The sequence below is a fragment of the Antedon mediterranea genome, chromosome 7, assembly GCF_964355755.1.
Source record: "Antedon mediterranea chromosome 7, ecAntMedi1.1, whole genome shotgun sequence".
In the NCBI taxonomy this organism is placed as follows: Eukaryota; Metazoa; Echinodermata; class Crinoidea; order Comatulida; family Antedonidae; genus Antedon; species Antedon mediterranea.
This window is the reverse complement of record NC_092676.1, coordinates 30,480,222-30,503,282: the sequence shown is the minus strand read 5'-3', so window position 1 is coordinate 30,503,282 and position 23,061 is coordinate 30,480,222. Positions and strand designations below refer to the sequence as shown.

The 23,061-nt window shown below is 33.1% G+C and overlaps 1 protein-coding gene across 3 annotated transcripts; it reads right to left on the bottom strand.

Annotated features, from left to right (window-relative positions):
- Window positions 1-482: 482 nt before the first annotated feature.
- LOC140054615 (centrosomal protein of 85 kDa-like) lies at window positions 483-16,815 on the bottom strand. Of its 3 annotated transcripts, XM_072099675.1 has the most exons (13): window positions 16,712-16,815; window positions 11,053-11,081; window positions 10,822-10,947; window positions 6,995-7,790; window positions 5,998-6,115; window positions 5,188-5,282; window positions 4,918-5,008; window positions 3,986-4,138; window positions 3,690-3,823; window positions 3,439-3,592; window positions 3,166-3,336; window positions 2,375-2,594; window positions 483-2,176 (listed from the first exon to the last, which is right to left on the bottom strand). In XM_072099675.1, exons 2-13 carry the CDS (start codon window positions 11,057-11,059, stop codon window positions 2,013-2,015), a joined length of 2,229 nt encoding a protein of 742 aa, XP_071955776.1. In that variant the 5' UTR covers window positions 11,060-11,081; window positions 16,712-16,815; the 3' UTR covers window positions 483-2,012. The 3 variants fall into 3 exon arrangements, with proteins under 3 accessions (XP_071955776.1, XP_071955777.1, XP_071955775.1); XM_072099676.1 differs by lacking the exons at window positions 10,822-10,947; window positions 11,053-11,081; window positions 16,712-16,815 and adding an exon at window positions 9,840-9,921; XM_072099674.1 differs by lacking the exons at window positions 10,822-10,947; window positions 11,053-11,081; window positions 16,712-16,815 and adding an exon at window positions 8,344-8,568.
- Between the last annotated feature and the right edge of the window lie 6,246 nt (window positions 16,816-23,061).

The window sequence follows — 23,061 nt, the reverse complement described above, 5'->3', positions numbered from 1 at the left end:
GCTGTGGCTAAAAGTCTGTCAGTGTCAGTAAGCACAGATTTTAGTTTAGGCATGGAGGAGAATTATTATATATAAGGTTTAGGTACTGTATTGGAAATTAAATATTCAAAGGTTTTGGTGGGGAAACATTTTTTGTAAACAAAATATTAAAACTAAATACTAATTATATTATACAAATTTTCAATTCATATTAAATGTCTACTAGGCTAATGCATGTAGCAGGGCATTTATTCGAGGAAATAAATAAACGCCAGGAGCGTTTTTTCTAAATGATGTTCTATTGGGGTTGGTTATTAAAATAGGAATGTTTATTCAGATCATATTTCTATTGTTAGCATGACTAGTTGTGTGACAGAGATCAAGAGAAATGATACTGACTACAATAAACTTATGCAATTATGTGTCATAAAAGCAAAAATAGCAATTACAAGTTAAACATTATGTATGACTAAAATGAATGCACATACACTATTTATGTTCCAGCATTTGTACAATACTGCATGTTGAATTTATTTAAACACAAGAATACTATTGAAATCTAGAAAAACAAAACACAATTTAACTGTGGCATTAAACCTACTATACTACCCTGTAAGTAGAATAAATCAATGCATAACAACAAATGAATAATGAACCTGGTCTACCCAAATTTCAGTATAATAAATATTTTTCTTGTTAAATTCAGTAATACGACAATAAGTTAACACATTTTGAAATGACAAATATTGCACTGAATCTGGTCAAAAACATAAATTATAAATAAATGATGAAATAAGTTAGTAGGCATACTGTAAGATTCAATGGTAATAGAATTTTTCAAATGCTAAATAAAGTGACTGATGGAAGTACTGTAATCTAGAAAACAGCATTATATACATACATGTCATATTCCATTTAATAATATCAATTCCTTTTCTACTTAAGTACTGGTGCCTTTTGAGGACAGTTCAGAATGCAACTGAAGCTCTCTGTTTGTACAACCATGGAGAAATAAGTTTACTAAACAATCAAGTTGTTTATATACACCCACACAATATGAATAGTTGAATAAAGACTTGGTATACAATCAAAATCAAACATTGTAACACATTGTATAAAAATATATATAATGCAAATTTTAAATCTATTTTGACAACATCCCTCTCTCTGAAATGCAAACTTGCCAACACACGCTGACACACATATCCTAACACATGTATTATCTGTTCAAAATGTTCCCATCTCTACCCAGGATCTCTGTTCCTTTATTTTATATACTAACACATGTATTATCTGTTCAAAATGTTCCCATCTCTACCCAGAATCTCTGTTCCTTTATTTTATATACTAACACATGTATTATCTGTTCAAAATGTTCCCATCTCTACCCAGGATCTCTGTTCCTTTATTTCATATACTAACACATGTATTATCTGTTCAAAATGTTCCCATCTCTACCCAGGATCTCTGTTCCTTTATTTTATATACTAACACATGTATTATCTGTTCAAAATGTTCCCATCTCTACCCAGGATCTCTGTTCCTTTATTTTATATACTAACACATGTATTATCTGTTCAAAATGTTCCCATCTCTACCCAGGATCTCTGTTCCTTTATTTTATATACTAACACATGTATTATCTGTTCAAAATGTTCCCATCTCTACCCAGGATCTCTGTTCCTTTATTTTATATACTATTGTGTATTATTTCACTTTTATATAATATTATGTCATTTTACAAGATTTAATAGTTTTCTTGTTTTAACATTTTGCTATTTTAATATGTAATTTTACCATTTTATATACATATTTCTTTTCTCAACTTTAACTGGACTCATACTTACAACCTGTTTTAAGGTTATATTGAGTTCCATTTTCATCAGTCTTTTATTGTCTTTATTTTACTAATGTCAACAAAATAAAATAGATTTAAAGATTTAAAGCTTAAAGTTAATGATCTATAACATTTGTATAAATTCTATTCAACTCTATGTATTGATTAGTTTTCATAAAGTATGCATTGTCAATGATTACTGTGTAATACACTGGTCACCAAGATCTTCAGCATATTTGTCTGACAACATAGATCTAAGTTTATCAATTTCTGCCTGTAACTCTTGTACTTGTTTCAATTTAGTCTTCATTGATTTTCTATTTGTACTATTCATGTCACCCTCCAGCATTGACGGCAACGCTATAAAAAGAGAGACACATTCATCACTTTCAATTCAACAAAAAATAAAGATGGTTTAAATTAACAAATGTTTACCATGAATGAAAGTGTCCAATATTGATACACATGCGAATCCTAACACTCAAATTACACACATGAGTACCCAACTAGGATTATTATGGACATCCATTAATGAATATAGGTAAGGTAATAACTTACCTTTGACCCCCAGCAACATGGACATATCTGGTTCTTTGCCTTCTGCTTGCTCAACAAGTATATGTACAAGACATTGAAGGTCTGCCACACATGCTGAAATCTCTACCAGCAGCTGCTGGCTACATTCTAAGTAATCTTGGCACACTGTTTTTTCTAGTTTCTGACATTTCTCTGTTAGATTTAGATTATGTTCATACATTTCTTGGCTTTGGGCTGCAAGCTATAAATAATTAATAATGCAGTCAACTACCATATGAATCATTAAAAAAAATGGTATTTAGGATATTTCATGAACCGTTCATTGTGTGAATATGAACATTACTTAGTCATAACATCGGCAGGGGTTTGAGGCTCACTCACTCCATGGTTCTGGTGGTAGAACGAGTCTTCTCGGATAAGGACTATAAACCGTAGGTCCAGTGTACACATCTAGCTCGTGTGCACTTTAAAGAACCTAGTACATCTTTCGAGACGAGTAGGGGGTTACCCCGGTGTATTAGTACATCACAGACACTGATCACCAACTGGGCCCTCTGGGAGACCAGTCTTTTACTGAAGAGGTTACCCAGTATAAATATATATTTCAATCATTCAATCAAGGCATTTATACAACCACTATTATTGTTGTTCTGAGTGTATAACATAACATACTGCCACCATCTGTGTTCAGTGTATAACATAACATACTGCCACCATCTGTGTTCAGTGTATAACATAACATACTGCCACCATCTGTGTTCAGTGTATAACATAACATACTGCCACCATCTGTGTTCAGTTTGTTTCCTTACCTGTCTCATTGACACTTGCATTTTTTGTAGGTCAGCTTCTTTAGTTTGAAGGGCTTCTTTTAGTGAATAGACTGTACTTTCTTCCTGTTCTACTCTACTCTCTAAACACTTCACTTGGTCTTCGGTCTGCTCATTTAAACTTTTTAACTTTGTGTGCTTGCTTTGAACAAGCTAAACAACAAAATACAATTTTGACAAATAAACGACATGTATAATCATTTTTAACATCAATCTTATTATTGTTGATATTAAATTGACAGCAAGTTTACATACCTTTTGAAGACGATTGACTTCACTTTTGAGTAAATTGTTATCTTTTTTTAATTCTTCCACATCCTGTTTCTTAAACAACTTTAAATTGTCAAAGGTGTCTTGTCCACTATTTGCACCAATAGCAACTTGTAATTTACTTATTTCTTCTTTATAACTATTAACAAATAAAGCATAATAATTGCAAATATTATAGAAATTGAATTTTTGATTGGTTTTAGGCAGTTATTCCAAATTGAAAATGACATTCTTACCTTTCTATTGACATATGAAACTCACTGATCTCCCTATCTTTGCTTCGACTGGCTTTACGAACTTCTGCGAGGGAACTCTCCAAGTGATGTATTCTCTCGGTTAATAATGTCTCTTTTTCTTTCAAATTTTTCAAGTAAATTCAAAATTAAGGAAAAATTTCTTTAAAGCACATCATTTAAAATATAGAATATTAATGTGGATGAAATAATACAGTAATACTGAAGTGATTAGTAACAGAATATAGGATATATTCAATTCAAGCTGACCTTAACATTAATGATATACAAAAGGATATTCTTTCAACATTATTTTGATGGTCCTTCATCGTTGGTAGTTCTTGTATGTAGTTGCTGTATGTACTTTCTTTACGCTTTGCTTTCTCATATTTTTCTCTTAAACGTTCAAACTTTCCTTTAATTTCTTCATTTCTTGATTCCCTTGAAAGAAGCTTAAAAATAGACCAGTGTATCAATTGTATACCATGTCAAATGTCCCTATTTGTCACTTCAGCTTAAAAATAGATCAGTGTATCAATTGTATACCATATCAAATGTCCCTATTTGTCACTTCAGCTTAAACATAGACCAGTGTATCAATTGTATACCATGTCAAATGTCCCTATTTGTCACTTCAGCTTAAACATAGACCAGTGTATCAATTGTATACCATGTCAAATGTCCCTATTTTTCACTTCAGCTTAAACATAGACCAGTGTATCAATTGTATACCATGTCAAATGTCCCTATTTGTCACTTCAGCTTAAACATAGACCAGTGTATCAATTGTATACCATGTCAAATGTCCCTATTTGTCACTTCAGCTTAAACATAAACCAGTGTATCAATTGTATACCATGTCAAATGTCCCTATTTGTCACTTCAGCTTAAACATAGACCAGTGTATCAATTGTATACCATGTCAAATGTCCCTATTTGTCACTTCAGCTTAAACATAGACCAGTGTATCAATTGTATACCATGTCAAATGTCCCTATTTGTCACTTCAGCTTAAACATAGACCAGTGTATCAATTGTATACCATGTCAAATGTCCCTATTTGTCACTTCAGCTTAAACATAGACCAGTGTATCAATTGTATACCATGTCAAATGTCCCTATTTTCAGTGCTGATCTATACAAGATTCTACACAGATATTTAATTACCATTAAACATTCACATGAGTTAAATAGCAATATGTATGTATGTATCTTTCTTTTTATTATTTACCTTTTTTTTAAGATCATCAACTTCTTTTGTTTTAGATGCAGTAGACTCTTTTAAGGACTTCTTCAGTTGATCAATTTCATATTCCCTTTCTCTATAAATGAATACAAATAATAGATAATAACATTATTCACTACAACAACATATCCCTATGTTAATATTAATGAAATATGTATAGCTTATACTACTCATTTCAAAAAAATCTATTAACAGTTGGAATCCATGTTGGGATTGACAACCTGATTGCTTTACTTTACAAGACATGTATGTTACCCCAGTGCTCTATTAAGTGTGTCAATGTCAGCTACTTTAGATGTTGATACTTCAGCTAACTGAGCCTTTAATGAGCTGATCTCATAGTGATACTCCTGCAAAATAATAATTTCAAAGTCAATTGCAAGGTTGTGAAAAACAAAGGAAACATTTGACCAAATTATCAGTTATGTAGTGAAGATAAAAATGTACTGAAAACGGTTAAAAAAAACAGTGTGCCTTTTTATTTATTATGTTGGTATTTTGTGTTTTATACTGCTAGTTACTAAAGCACAATGGACGAACAACACCATTTGACAGATACTTACTTAACATATGATAAGGATATTATTATATGATGTTACCAAAAAGTGTAAGCACTAACACAAATTATTTTGTGTGCATTTATACTGCTAGTTACTAAACCTTGACCAAACCTGTGTAGGTCACATGATCTAAGCAGTCAATTACCTGTTATTTCACAAGAGGAAGTTTAAATATTATTCAATTTAAACAAGAATACAATTACATTGTAATCATTCAACTTTAGATAGGGTTAGGGGAAGTTTAAATATTATTCAATTCAATTTATACAATTACATGTAATCATTCAACTTTAGATAGGGTTAGGGGAAGTTTAAATATTATTCAATTGAAACAAGAATACAATTACATTGTAATCATTCAACTTTAGATAGGGTTAGTAACTATTATTATGTTCTTCTTTTGTATATTGAAAGTTATAGTTTTCTAAACAAATATTGTCTCTTATGATTTACCAAATCATTTGTTTAAAAACTTAACAATTACATTAAAATTTAAATGTCATACCTGTATCTTCAAAAGCATCATGTCACCTTCCTCTGAAGCACGTGCATATTGACGGTGACGTTCCTGGGTCTTCAACTCCTTTATCTGCTCCTCATAGTGGGCTAACTCCAACTTTTGCCTTGAAAAACATAGTAATAATCCCATTATGATTGTTTAACTTTAAGCATTGAATATCATTTTACAGAATAGCACAGAATGTATGTACAGTATGCCTGATTTTAATAAAATATGCAAATATGTTATATCAAGCATACACACTGTTTCCTGTATTAATTCAGTTGTTTCATTTTGCAATATACTGTATTCTCAAAGTGTCACCAACTTTCTGTTGTGCATTCAACATTCTAATCAATTATGGTAGCTATAGTTTAGCAGGTTGACACAATATCAATTATGGTAGCTAAAATAGTTTAGCAGGTTGACACAAAATCAATTATGGTAGCTATAGCTTTGTAGGTTGACACAATATCAATTATGGTAGCTAAAATAGTTTAGTAGGTTAACACAATATCAATTATGGTAGCTACTGTATAGCTTAGCAGGTTGACACAAAATCAATTATGGTAGCTATAGCTTTGTAGGTTGACACAATATCAATTATGGTAGCTAAAATAGTTTAGTAGGTTGACACAATATAAATTATGGTAGCTACTGTATAGCTTAGCAGGTTGACACAAAATAAATTATGGTAGCTATAGCTTTGTAGGTTGACACAATATCAATTATGGTAGCTAAAATAGTTTAGTAGGTTGACACAATATCAATCAATTATGGTAGCTACTGTATAGCTTAGCAGGTTGACACAAAATCAATTATGGTAGCTATAGTTTAGCAGGTTGACACAAAATCAATTATGGTAGCTAAAATAGTCTAGGAGGTTGACACTCAAAATAAATTATGCTTTAACATTACTTATTGTTGACTATATTTTTATTCATACTACAGTATATGAAATATGGAAATGATTATATTAAATTGGCTGTAGTATTAAACTTACTTATCAATAATAATGTTCTTTTCTTGAAGTATATTATCTTTTGCTCGTATAACAGCACTAAGTCTTGATGGTTCCTGAACAGATCCAACATCTTGATTAGTATTATTAGTTCCAAGATTTAAAGATGATAATGCGGTGTTTAAACCTTTACTTGACAAATGTAAGTGTTCTAAATGAGCTTGTAAATGTGGATTTGTTTGTGATTGTTGCCATGCTTGCATATCATATGTTTTGCCTGCTGCTGTGTTGTTGTAACCTGCTGCTGTATAATAAGCACTTTCTGTTGTCAAATATGATGGTTTAGCTTGAATCTCTGCTCCAACAGAAATAGGTGGACGTGGTAACACTTGACTGTATGATGTGGCTATTGCAATATTTGATGGCTTAACACGATCAAATTGTTTTCGTTCAGGTAGTTCAATGAAAGAATCTCTACCTACTGCACCACCCCGTCGTAATTCTTCAGCTCCAAGGTTTTCTCCTCTTCGTTTTAGTTCATTATCTATAGCAGACTGATGAAGTGTATCTTCCTCATTAAGCATAACAAATGTCTGATCTGCAAATGAGAAATCTACTGCATTCATTTCTTTAAACCCTGTTGTTGAGCTATATGGCTCACAAGGTATCCCTGTTGTTGAGCTATATGGCTCAGAAGGTCTGTGTGAATACTTTACATCATGCCGCTGGAACAAGTTTTTGGGTTCATGTAGGTCTGCTTTAGTTGCTGTTAATGTTCGAGATTTGTTTGGAGTATTAGGCAGTACTTGAGCAACTGGTGGACTTCTCGACTCATGACCTATAAAACAAGTGTAAACAAAACACAATAAAAAAACTGCTCTCATAGCCTTGTTAAAAGTACACATTTTATTTTTAAAAAACACACATTTTTTAGCATTTGTGCAATCTAACTGTACAATAAAGATACTTAAGAGATGCAATATTACAGTGTTAGCCTTACCATGTATGACTCACTTCCCCTAAAGCTTCATGCAAGATATTACAAACAGCTCTACAAACAATATTCGCATTCACTGAGTTGTCATACAAAATAATATGCTCTTCTCATACCTCTATTTATTATTCAGGCTATTACTCATTGAACCATTAATATTGATTAATAATTCTGTTTTAAACTATGATACTTACATTAAGCACAATACAATTGAGAACAAAGTTAATGAAACCCCTCATTAAGCATTGCAGATGCTCCTACAAACATTCTATGAGTCTTCTCACACTAAAATACCATTACAGGCTTTGCATGCATTGTTATTGACGCCATGCTAATTTAGGAACCAATCTTGAGGGCGCTTTCAAAGTGCATTCCGAATGTTTTTATGTAAACTTACCAATCAAAGGATCATCTCTTTCTATAGAATCGATTGAGCAAAGACTATCGAGGTCGTCTATGCTACAAGAATACCAAGTAGAAGGGCGTAGGAATCTAGCGGGTAAAGACATCCTATAGCGTGGTGGTTCATACAGACTATCATCCTCTGAACTCATACTTGAAGAAGAATTCTTTAGTAAATAAATTTATCAATTGCTAATGCAATACTGTAGTATAAAGTCCACAATACTTAATGTCTAAGATTCATTTAAATCCAAATAAGTGTATATTTGAGTATTTTACCAGATCCTAGACACAATAAAATTAGTGAGTGATCTAGCAGACATACAGTATGCCTAGAAACATGGTATGAACAATACAACTTTTAAAACAGATCTTACTGTGCAGCAATATGCACAAGTCATAGTACAGTTTCCTGCAGGATACTATTAGCAGCGCATATTAGAAACAGGAAACATGTCATTACAAGTTAGTAGACTACAAACTACTGTAGGATGATCTGTCAAAAAAAGATCCTATGATAACACAGGATGATGATGACATCACTATACCATGTGATTACAAGCTAGTAGACTACAAACTAGGATGATCTGTCAAAAAAAGATCCTATGATAACACAGGATGATGATGACATCACTATACCATGTGATTACAAGCTAGTAGACTACAAACTACTGTAGGATGATCTGTCAAAAAAAGATCCTATGATAACACAGGATGATGATGACATCACTATACCATGTGATTACAAGATAGTAGACTACAAACTAGGATGATCTGTCAAAAAAAGATCCTATGATAACACAGGATGATGATGACATCACTATACCATGTGATTACAAGCTAGTAGACTACAAACTACTGTAGGATGATCTGTCAAAAAAAGATCCTATGATAACACAGGATGATGATGACATCACTATACCATGTGATTACAAGCTAGTAGACTACAAACTACTGTAGGATGATCTGTCAAAAAAAGATCCTATGATAACACAGGATGATGATGATGACATCACTATAACAATAGTTGCAGATGATGATGACCTCAGTACACATGGTTGTTTTTATTAAATAAAATTGACTTAGCTTTGGCTATTGTAGTAGATATGGTAAAATGTGTACAACAAGTAAATAATATTTAAAACCTCTCAAAACTTAATTCAGTGCAAACTCACGACAACCAACAGAACATGAAATGTATATTCAACAAAGCATTGGTTCCTATCTTATTCCGTTTTAATTGAGTAAAAGGTGTTCCTTACACTCAGATACGGGGGACAGAGTATTTACTGAAAACAATTGTTTTGTATAGCTCACTCATTTGGTGAGGCTAACTCAGAATGAGATCAAAGAATATTAATTAATAACAATTAACAATTACATACTAATTCTTGTAAATTTTGTGAAAATCTGCTGGGAAAATAAGATTTTACAGTACAAAATATGAATAGACTGAATGTACCCAGTGCACGTTAATTAAATTAAACCTACCATGCTGTATTGTAGAAATGCTAAAATATAAACAATCACCGCCTACCATCATTCAAGGAAGTAAATTATGCGGGGAGTGTTCAGTTGGCAAAACATACAGCAGCTTGTGCATCAGCGATGACTACAATGAATAAATACAATAATAGGTTGGACCAGCCTGTTGCGGTAACCACCTTTGACCAGAGACAATGCCAGAACAATACAAGCCAATCAATTACAACTTAGTTTGTATGTACCTCATCATTACTGCTGTACAACATAGAAAAATACTGTACACAAAAAATTTGTATATTAGGTATTACAAGCTAAATTAGTAACACATCAAACAATAGTTAGTTCATCACAAAACCCTCTAAACAGCCATATCCTTCCTGAAACTTTCTTTGTTCTAAAATCAACATTTCATTAAAGCCATCACATATCAATTCTAATGCATACAATGTTATACTGTACCAAAATATTGTTGTTTCTTCAGTAGGTCTTTAGTAGATATTATCTGAATCAAAGTTGTTAATTAATTAGTTTATTGTTTGAAGGTTTGCATGGTGAAACCGAATGTTGATTTAAAGTTTCTCTCTAACCCTCTCTCTCAACAGTTCTTTTCAGAACTAAATATACATGTTTACTGCAAACTTGATATCAACATTAATTAGTTTAATTAACAACTCTCTGGTTGATGTAAACATACAGTAATAGCAGTTAATTTCAGTAAAAAATTGAAAATGACATACAGTACTGAGTATACCAAAATCCCATCAAAAACTGTAGGAGTTGCTAAATTATGTGTGTGAATTGAATCCCACTGACAAGAATAATGACTATACATAGATTATAGTTGCTATGCCTCCAGAAAAAGCTTTAGACTTCTTTGTGTTGTGGTTCATTTGTTATGAATAGTTTATCGTCAACATATTTGTATACAAAAGATCTACTACGGCCCCCACAGTATATTTGGTTAATAGAATATCTGACAAGTCATTACCTTCAATTAAACCAGTCAAAAATAAACTTCTACTTTTGGAATGAGGGCTAGTTGTTTCACAATGAGGAGCCAGAAAAGAACTTGTTGCTGCAATTCTTGGTGTTGCCCAATCGTTCAGTAATCGATCTAACAAGTAAACAACAAGTAAAACAATGTAATATGAATATCACTGTTATTATATTGTCATTGAAAATATGTGTTATTATGCATCAAAGATTGAACATGGCTTACCTGTCATTGTTGATCAGTTCGCTTGAAAACTGAAAGAAACAAAGACCAGAACATCAATTAACATTTTAAAACCATTTATTAATATTAAATTAGGAAAGTCAATTTGGTCAACAATGCACTGGTCATCTACTGTACACAATGTCCACTCTAGTTTACCCACACCTTATGTATCTTTTATTTATATTTGGGAAAGAAAGACAATAATAAAGATTATTATTTATCTGTGACTTTTAAAGCTTTATTGTCTCCTGAAAAAATATTGTTTACATTTTTTTTAATATGCCATTTTAATGTCACATAATAGTTTTTGGATCGAAAAAAAATATTTTCCTGAAAAACTGTAATTTACAGCAAATTATCCAGCCAATGGGGTTTTGGTTGAATTTACCGTAATCATGTTTATAAGTCAAAACATGGCCTACTATTCAAAGTCTGAATTTATTAATCTTCATTTTTTATGTTTTTTGGGGACAATCCATCTTTCATAAGAGGATTGAACCATCAGGCCGAGTTAAAAAAAAAAAACATTTTTAATTTAACCTTACTGATAAAAAAATAACACAAATTCACACAATCATTTATTAATTTTATTAACAATCTTGATTTGGTCTAAAAGTGGGACTTTTATTCAGGCTAAAAGTGGGCTGATATTGTCCTGTCACGACAAATATGGTCCGGGGCCAAAATCGGTCCGGCCGGACCAGTTTTGGCTCTAAAGTTGTGGCCAAAAGCAGTCCGCCACTGCCAAAATCGGTCCGGGTTTTTCTTCTGTCGATTTTAATTGAATTATTTATTTATTTATTTATTTATTAAGGTATAAAAAACATCAAATTCCAACCAGCAGCAAGAGCTGAAAAGGTTGGATTACAATCATAAACTGAGAAGTAAAATACATCATAAGAGATCTAAACTAAACATTAAACTTAAAGATGTATTGTCCCTTTGACTAATTCCAAAAGAATAAAAAAAAAAAGATTTCGAAAAAAAGTGGGTCATTTTGAAGTATCATAATAGTTATTAACTTTCACCAAAAATTAGTCGGGAAAAAAATCATTTAACTGAAATACAGACATTTTTTTGTTAAAAAAATAACTGTGACTTCCAGTCAAAGTTTTCGATCAAACCATATCTCATAATGCAACGCGCTTGTTTGGCTCATCTGTATGCATAATCATAAAATTTCTTCGCAATCTGTGTGAAAACACCTTCTCAACCGTGACGAGTTGTAAACAATCCTAATTAGCATCATGCATAATGCATACTCGTGGTTTGAAATCTTTGTTTACTTTCGCTCGCGACGATTTATCAGACAAAATGTAATCAAATTAATTTACCTGTTAATTATGTAAACTTGTTGTTTTTGGCTCGAATTTTCAACTTAAAGTGAATAACTTTACTGTTACTTTGATATGGCCAATTTAAATTTAGAAAATTTTGACCTTCATTTTTTGTGTTTCAAGGGACAATACATCTTTAAACTTAAAGGATTCGTGCTAAGTGCGGAATAGTAGACCGCCTATATCTTTCTGTACGACATCTGCAAGAATCCAACTTTGAGCTAGTATTGCTCCTTAACGATCTTGAATGCCTATCAGAGTTATATGCTGGTAACATATTTCTAAATTTGGTAGATTCTAAAAGACTCTTGCCAAACTTGAGAAGAATCTGTTCTCTACGGGACTTTAAAGAAGGCAAACCCACTTGCTCTAACGCTAATTTATAGCTAACATAATGTGGGCTCAAAATTATGCGCAATGCCCGTTTTTGAATTTTTTCTATTAAATTAGATTGCTGAACCGTTAATGATGAATGCCAAACCTGGCAGGCATATTCCAGCACAGGTCTGATATATGATGTAAATACTGTAACCAGGTCACTGACTGGTGCACTAGACCTTTTCAGAATACATAGTGAGAATAGTCTACGCGAGGCTCTTGATGTTATATCATTAACATTTGAACCCCATTTGAGGTCATTTTGGATTATTACACCAAGCAGTTTAACTTGCTATAACTATTGGAAGATTAAAATTATCAATAGTGTATACTAAATTAAGCTGCCGTTGCTTTAAAAAGTTAAATTCAATTACTTGGCATTTAGCTGGTTTAGGTAGAACATCATTAGATGCACACCACTCACTGACACTGTTAAGGACACTTTGTAAGTTGGAGGAAACACCACATTTGGTTACTTCCCCTAGAGTCAGGTCATCCACAAATTTCCAACGCCTACAACTTTCAATGGCAGCATCATTTACTAGAACCAAGAATAGTATGGGTCCCAGTTTGGTTCCCTGTGGTACCCCACAAGAGATTGATTTGGTGGAAGAAATGTGCGTGCCAAGTTTGGTAGTAGAGTTCTTTCACAGAGAAAGCTGCAGACGATGGAAACAATGGATGACCTAACTCCAAGTTTAATTAATTTATCTATAATAATTGTATGATTAACTCTATCAAAGGCCTTAGTAAAGTCAATTGTACAGAGTTCAACTGATTGTTTGGGCTTGTCATAAACATAATTTAACATACCCACAAGATAATTTATAGTAGATGAACCTTTAGTATTACCATACTGCTTAGTGTCTAATTTATTATCAATATCCTCAATAATCCATTTGGCAATAAATGCTTCAAAAATCTTAGCAAAGACCAGCGTCAATGATATTGGACGAAGATCATCAAAAGAGCGGATCTTGTTTTGTTTTGGAACTGGAACTATTGAAGCACTGATGTGGAAAGTGTCCCTCATTGAGACACGTATTAAATAATTTAGTTAGCGGGTTAGCAAGTTCAATAGCAAATTCCTTAATTATTTTAATTGGTAAGTCTGATGGGTGGCTTGATTTATTACAGTTCAATTTATTCAAAGCCTTACGAACTTCCCATTCATGTATAACTGGTGGTTCACTTGCTGGGAGGAAGGCTGGTAGCTTGTTGATATTCAAAGCCGGAATTGAATTACTAGGCCTATGATGCTGTTTTAAGTTGTTTATGGCTAGAAAAATATCCCATGATATATATAAGTAAGTTATCTTGTCGGATAAATACTATAAATAAATGTATTTTATCTAAAAACATGACTTAGGTGTTCACTCATATTTCAGCCTGCCACACACTCACATGAACGGGTAGGAGACGCTGATATTGCCAGCCAGATTTTATTTTATGATTGAGGCCTTTTTCCTTCCTCAGCCTAATCAATATTGGATAATTGTTTTATACTGATTGTACTGAATTGATATTGATTGATTAACCATAAATTAGTAATAAATTAAATTGTTTTTAACATCATGGGGAAACGAAGATGTTAAAAGAACAAAATGGATTAAAAACAGGCAGAGAATAAGTCCTACTCCCCGGACCAATTTTATCCAGGCCGGACCAGTTTTGGCGGCCAAAATTGGTCCGGCCGGACCAGTTTTGGCGGCCAAAATTGGTCCGGCCGGACAGGTTTTGGCAGCCATAAATGGTCCGCTGGACCGATTTTGGCCCGGACTGATTTTGGTGTGACAGTCCCACCGCTCTTGTCTTGAGTGAGCCGAATTGTCCCGGATTCAAACGTCGTATCGTACACTCCTCGAGGATGACAGGCTATTAAAATAGCCCTAGCCTAGGCGGTTTACGATGAAATCGGTCGCGTCTGAAATCGGTCGCGTTTGAAATCGGTCGCGATAAAATCAACTTCCTTATTTTGTATGGCGCGCCGCTAGAGCTATACTTTTGATGAAATCGGTCGCGTTTGAAATCGGTCGCGCTATTTTGTATGGATCGAGCGGGATGCATGCTAGAGCGGGATAAACATTTTTCATTTATATAGATTTAATTGCTATTTTTTAGGAACTAGATTATTTATGGGGATATTTTTTACTTGGTTAATAAATATTTATTATCAATCATTAAATTAATTATTTTTTTTTGTATTTCACAGGTCTCGGAGAAGGACTGTGTCTGTTCAAAATGGCCATTTCTAAACACGTTTAAATATTATATTAGGCATAATGTTATATTAGGCATATAATAATTTACCTCTATTTATATGTACTGTAATTAATATATTATATAGAGAATATACGTCTGCCGTGTCTTTTATTATGCAAACAATTACGTAAAAGAGAACAATTTATTTAAAAACAATAATTTTTACAATATAGCCCGTAAAGTCAGCGTATCCATTTTTATACTTATGCATACTGTGGCAGATTATATCATATCCATGTCGTTAACAACATACTATTCGATCACCTTATTTTTATTTCTATTTTATTTCTATCCATTATGTAGGATAATATTAAGTGTATAATGATTATTGTTGAGGCAAATCACGTGTATATTTTTATTTCTGAGGTTTAAAATAGTTGTTAGTAAAATGATCATTATATGCGGATGGTTAAAAGGCGAGTAACTGAAATAACCCCCCACATAAGCCATATCGGAGATGCGCCTTCTATGATCGTGCAGCTGTTTCCTCTAACACAATACGTTATTTTGCTGACGGGGTTTCCCTTTTTTAAAAAACACGCACTTGTTAGTGTGTCAACTCATGGACAAAACACGTACGATCGTTGTCCATGGCGAGGTAAAGATGACAGTTGACAGTTTGATTTATATATAATTTACGTATATACGTCGGCGATACTATAGATTTTAATTTTAATATCTTTTATTTCTTCATTTATAATACAGTAATCATTTAATGTAAATTTAAGTAAGTGCAACTCAGTGTCTCACATTCATACGCCGTTCGTAAATATAAATGTTTAAATATCAGTGCAGATTACCTCAGTCTTTGAGAATCGTGTCCACCTTTATTATCCATACATTATTATTCTCACATCAATCATTGTACATCATAGTCCTACTGTAGGCCGGTAGATTGATTTATAACGGCATATTATCTATATATTTTATTAATATCCTAAAACCATACGTAATTGTTTGCATAATTATTAATAAAAGACACGACAGACGTATATTCTCTATATAATATATTAATTACAGTACATATAAATAGAGGTAAATTATTATATGCCTTATATAATATTATGCCTAATATAATATTTAAACGTGTTTATAAATGGCCATTTTGAACAGACACAGTCCTTCTCCGAGACCTGTGAAATACAAAAAAAAAATTAATTTAATGATTAACAATATCCACATAAATAATCTAGTTCCTAAAAAATATCAATTAAATATATATAAACGAAAAATGTATATCCCGCTCTAGCATGCATCCCGCTCGATCCATACAAAATAGCGCGACCGATTTCAAACGCGACCGATTTCAAACGCGACCGATATAATCAAAAGTATAGCTCTAGCGGCGCGCCATACAAAATACCGGAAGTCGATTTTATCGCGACCGATTTCAAACGCGACCGATTTCAAGCGCGACCGATTTCATCTGACACCGCCTAGGCCTAGCTAGGAGAAGTAGGCCTGCAGTAGTAAATCCTACTAGGCTAGGCCTAACTGTAGTAGAATTACCCTGTAGTAGGCCTAGGCCGCCTCTCTACTACTCTAGGCCCAGCCTAGTCTATCTAGTAGTAGGCTAGGCCTAGCTAGAGAATTTTTACAACGAAAAGGCCAACCCTCTCCTCTTACCAATATAGCCTAGCTAGTTAGTAGGCCCTAGTGTAGTATGAAAAGTTTCATTTTACCTGTTTAAATCAACGGTGTTTTTGTCAAGTACATAATGTAAGTTAATGAAAATAATGGTGTCATAGAACTTAACAGTAAAATACCGTTTATTTTCGATGATCGATTCGACCAAAGAATATATATCACAAGAATGAGTATTCCGCGATTTTTGCATGAGAAATTTGTAACAGAGAGCTCCAGAGAGTGATGCCCGCCCTCATAAGGGCGGATGTATACATACTAAATAAGACTTGATTTAATAGATATTATACATGTCACATTAAATAGAATTATGATAATAGTTTTGCAATTGTAAACTATTTTATAATACATATTTATTAACAAACTAGTGTACATTCACTTTTACAGACAATTATTTACTAACATGCTAAGTTAGTTCACAAAAAAGGCCTAACACAGCAACACCAAAAGTCAACGAATCGTTACTCAGCACGGCCTATTCTTTACCATTGCCCGTGTACTACTCTACGCCCGGTAAATTAAGTATTGTTTTTATGATATAAATTAGTATAAAATACATGTTATTAATAGGACAAAATGTTAAATGTCATTAACATTTATTTGTTTTACCAGAAACAAGTTAAATATAGGAATATTATTAAACTATCCTACGTGAAAACGCGTAAACACCAACACGCCCGGTCACGCTATTGTAGCGCCCGGTTGATAAAGCAAACTGTTTATACGGCAGTTTTTACTAAATAAATTGCATAAAACGAACAATTAAATATCCAAATAGTATTTAACATGATGTTGGCATGTAGTTGATAACATTTTTTATCATGAAAATACTACCGGTGGTCCAGCCTTTGATTAGTGAAACCGTCACAAAAAGTTGTATACATCCCAGATACATCCACACTTATGGCGGCGCCCTACCACATGGACAATATTACTGTTACAGGGAAAATCGCGGATTACTCATTCTTGTGATATATATTCTTTGATTCGACACACACTACACACAAAAATTAACACACGTCAAACAACGTAACAATATGATAATTGAGGGCGCTGTGTAATCTATATATAATTTACCTGTGTGTTATGTGTTTACTGCATGTCCATAATCATACACACATATAAATTAGATAAGTCCATGGTGTTACTTGACAATCGATTCTTACGCGTCATGATACACAATAAAACAAGAAATATTTCTTACAAAAAACGCCGCGTAACTTTTTGACTGGACAGTTGTAAGAACAGTCTTCATTAATTTAATATAATATAATAGGTCGGCCAATCAAAACGCAAGTGAACAATTGGGACTTTACTTGTGATTTATGTCATTGGCCTGTCAGCACAGTCGTTTCTTTCTAGAATTAAACGCACAAACTTGTATTGGGAATTATTTATGTTTATGTGGTTATTACTATCGCATTTAGGTATTGATAATAATAATAATATGGCTTTTGAATATATAATTACTGTCTGTAGAATAACATTTATACATTTTCGGTTCGCGATGAAAAGTTATATGAATGGATTTGTAATAGGTATTTATAATAATAGTATATGGGTTTTATTATTGCTAAGCTATCACCAAATCGCGTTATACCATTATTTCTCAGGGTTTTTTGCACCATTGATCAATACCAAACGCTTATCGGTATTATAGTTTTTAATGAATCATTACATTAATAAATCAATCGCGTCAGTCCAATTCCGACTTATGTTTCGATCACATAGTTCTGTGTCTACACTGTCCCAACTAGTTTAACAAAAAAAGTGTGATGTGCCCAAATATGGTAGTGATGTGCCCGAATATCGTAGTGGACATCGTCATGTCTATATAATATGGGCACATCATATTTAGTTTGATAGTATAGACAGAGCTTAAGGATTATATTTAAAAAATGTTTTCTTACATTTTGAAAAAAAGTATTTATTTGTTTATAAGCCCAATTTTCCAGTCTTAATTTTACATTTTGAAAAAAAAGTATTTTATTTGTTGATAAGCCCAATTGTGCAGTCTTATTTACATTTTGAACGAAAGTATTTATTTGTTGATAAGCCCAATTTTGCAGTCTTATTTTACATTTTAAACGAAAGATTTATTTGTTGATAAGCCGAATTTCCAGTTTAATAATAATGACCCCTTCCACAGTGCTTATACCATATAAATTTTACATGATATTGACCGTGGGTTCTTTACGCCTCTGATGCATTTGTTTTTATTGTACCTTTTTAATAAATTATTATATGTTTAGGCCTAATCACACCCAATTTAATGAAACGGTCAGATTCCGATTTCAATTGAACGAAAGTAGTACTGTATTTATTATTCATTGATAAGCCAAGGGTCCCATGGCGTTAGCCGATATCTTGAGCATTTGACTCATGTCAACCTGTAACACAAATCATTTTTCAAAATCTAAAGAAAGAACCTCACACGTCTTTTTTTGTGAGTGATACACTATGGATATGCCCACGGAAATAATATGTGGACATTGCAAACAATCATAGGCGAAACAAACATAACATGGCTAATAAGCATAACATTCAGACTTCTTTGTTTTCTAGTGGATTTTTATTTACTTTAGCATGTAGAATAAAACTAGTAACAGTGGCTATATTAATAATTATTATACTGATTATCCTTGATGTTATCGCGTCTAATAATAAAATATTTTGTTGTTGATAAGCCCAATTTTTCAGCCTTGATTTTACATTTTGAACGAAAGTATTTATTTGTTGATAAGCCCAATTTTGCAGTCTTAATAATGACCTTTCCACAGTGCATTTTACATGATATTGACCGAGGGTTTTTACGCCTCTATAGCCACTGATCAATACCACAATTAATGTACTTTTTTAAATGAATATTGAAATGTTTCAACATACCCAATTCAAAAAAAGGGTCCGTTTTCGAGTTCAATCTTTTGATTAGAGAGGTTGGAGTTTCATTTTGAACGAAAGTATTTATTTGATTGATAAGCCAAATTTCTAGTCCTAATGATTTGAGATTCAACGGGTTTTGCTTTCAATTGTATAATAATATAATTATATATATATATATATATGATGAAGGGCTAGTGTTGCCCGAAAGCTCTGCTAACTTTTCTGGCTGTTTACTTTATCGTTTTGATTTAGCTTTTCGCTTTTTATTTTTGTATCTCCATTGAGATCCAGCCACTGATACCCACAGCATTGTCATTTTTCTCAGTAATTTGGATTTATATATATATATATATATATATATATATATATATATATATATATATAAATCATACTGTAAATTATAGAAACAGTGCTCATATTCGGAACATGATCTCATAATCGCGTCGAGCATAGCTCATTGGCGAAAGTTCCATATTTTTTAGTTGTATGAAAAAATGTCTCTGGCTGGATTCGAACCTGCAACCTCTCGCTTACAGGGCGAGTATCATACCACTAGACCACAGAGCCATGTATGGTATTATCACAGATTTTCACCCACCAGATACATTCTCTCATACAACAAACGCCCACAAACAGGGCGTTTGTGGTCTGATACTCGCCCTGTAAGCGAGAGGTTGCAGGTTCGAATCCAGCCAGAGACATTTTTTCATACAACTAAAAAATATGGAACTTTCGCCAATGAGCTATGCTCGACGCGATTATGAGATCATGTTCCGAATATGAGCACTGTTTCTATAATTTACAGTATGATTTATATATAATTTACACAGTGCTACGCAACATCATTGATTTATATATATATATATATATATATATATATATATATATATATATATATATATATATATATATATAAATAAATAAAATATTAAGTATAATTATGAATTCACCAACACTTTCAGGCCCAATAACAATGATCCCGGGCCCGAGTTTTTGTAGACCGGACTTCCATGCACAGCCACATATGTTAAGGAATATGAATCTCTTTATGATTTTAATATGGTTCGAAATGATATTACACAACAACGATTAGACAGCAACTGTGCAAGAGTCCAACTAATAAAATCGGAATTAATTCGTCACTTTGACGAATTATAGGTGATAATTTTTATCATTTTAATGAAATTAACATACGATCCGGCAGGGCCGTAGCCAGGATCTGTCAAGGGGGGGGGTTCGCACACTAAGTATTTGGGTCACCCCCATACCTACTCCCCCCCCCCCTCCTCCCCCACCTGGGGTGGGGCCTGAGGCGAAGCAAATTTTGTTAAATGACACCCCTAGATGGCCGGAAAAGACACTCTCATGCAGCATGCTACCAATGAGCAAAACGATCGTACTTGGACTCGTTAGATGCGCGTGCTCTGTGCGGAACCGCCGATTGTTTGATCATTTACTCGATATTTTGTTTTGCGTTCAAGTTCAATGCGAACGTACGTCTAGGAGAAGCCCCGATAAAAGCACACTGGGTGAAGGCAAATGCAATTCTTATTACAGCTCTATCTATAATATTTATTTACAGCAATTTGTTGAGGAAATTAAATATGCCAATGTAAATAGGTGATATTGATACATTTGAGTAGGCCTACGTATCGGCTGGTGGTCTAGAAAAAAATAATCGGATGCCATAATGTGAACTACCGTACATGATACCATAGATATTATAGTGTAAAATATTAATATTCACTATGATCCTCTATGATATAATTATACTTCATAGCCACACATAAATACTGATGTATGTCGGAAGGCTATATACTTTATGCATGCTGCCTGACTGCCAGTGATCTAAACAATTGGTACGCAGTTGTTGTCTGGCGGTGTCCTTTGTACGAATCGTTCGTCCCCCAGCTCGCTGTGAGACGCGTCAATATCATGTTACATGCAGGGACCAAACATTTATTTTTCAGGTTAAAATCCGCAATTCATTTGCAACTCTTTACAGACTATATCGCTCGAAGTACGCTCATACAGGGAAAGAAGGTACTGTATGAGTTATTCCGAACGAGTTTACGGATTTTTTAATTTACGAACAACTTTTTGTACTGTGGGGCACGTATTTGGACGATTTTCGGAGATGAGGGTGAGGTATTGGGCATCTCGGGGATGGGGGTTCGCAGTCGGTTAAGGGGGGTTCGCTGTAAAGGGGGGTTCGCTGTAAAGGGGGGTTCGCCCGAACCATAAAAAACCCCCCTGGCTACGGGCCTGGATCGTAAAAAGTTGATGTAGCCTACGCCATCCTATGACATGATGCATATACACTTATAGTACTGAGTTGTACCTATTATATGGTCATATACAATATGTACAGTATATACTGTATATCTATATACAGTGTAGCATAGGTGAAATTACGGGACCCACATCATGTTCTAAATTTTTGGTATGATGGAATTATCAAAATAAACTCGAAGATGACAATTTCGAAAGATAATGAATTGAGCAAATAAATATAAGAATTGGAAGAGAATTTGGCACGTAGAAGCGCTGTGCGCGCTCTTTGAAATTTGTATAACTTTTACGAAAAAGATGAAAAAACTACTTTTTAACTTCAACTGGCCATATGTTAACATCACAACATCCGATAGGCTTGATTTTTATATGAATTCATATCTACATTTCATCAGCTTTCATAATAAATTATAATCATCAAGGTAACCTTCAATTCTGAAGAGCTGTAAGATATTCAAATTTACTGCGAAGGCGAAATTACACGGCCTACGTTATTCAAGTTTTTACACATGATAACGTCATCAAAATGAAAATAGTGTCAACTCACAAGAAATCAATTAATTGAGCAATCACATACTAAAATTTGAGCGAAAATCGTGCACAAAATAACAGAGATGCGTTCTATTGAATGTGATAAAATATGACGAAAGAGAAAAATTAATTTTAAATTCAAGTGGCCATTTCATGACGTCACAACATTTTGTATGTAAAATGTGTACATGAGTTCATATCTACAACTCATTGGCTTCCAGAATAAGTTAAAAAAATTGGGGGTCATCGTGCATTCTGAAGAATTATTTTCATTTTAAAAATGCCTTATTTTCACCATATTCAGCACTTTGATGCAATTAATTTGCACATTTTGTCATTTTTAACCTGCTCGTATAGCGTTATTTTAAGTCGGAACTGACTCAAATTTGGTGAATGTACTAAGGATGGTGAGTAGAATACGATTTGTAAAAAAAAATCATATTTTATACGCATTTTAAGAATTGCTTAAAAGCTTAAAAGTATTTATAAGACATTGTGAAAAATTTGTGATCATTGACATTTAACTTTTTGAGATAATTGTTACACAAAAAGTGTACAGAAAGAATAATAACAATAACAATAAAGATTTTGTACAATAACAATAGGTGATCATTTTATTCTAAATGATCACCTAATAAGAGAAGAATAAAGATTTCATACAATAACAATAGGTGATCATTTT

Excerpts from the sequence above, each read along its gene's own strand:
- LOC140054615 (XM_072099674.1), bottom strand. The coding sequence starts at position 8,500 with ATGAGTTCAGAGGATGATAGTCTGTATGAACCACCACGCTATAGGATG. Across the intron at positions 5,283-5,997 it reads TGATGCTTTTGAAGATACAG|GAGTATCACTATGAGATCAG; the intron begins GTATGACATTTA and ends ATTATTTTGCAG. Across the intron at positions 4,139-4,917 it reads TTGATGATCTTAAAAAAAAG|CTTCTTTCAAGGGAATCAAG; the intron begins GTAAATAATAAA and ends TCTATTTTTAAG.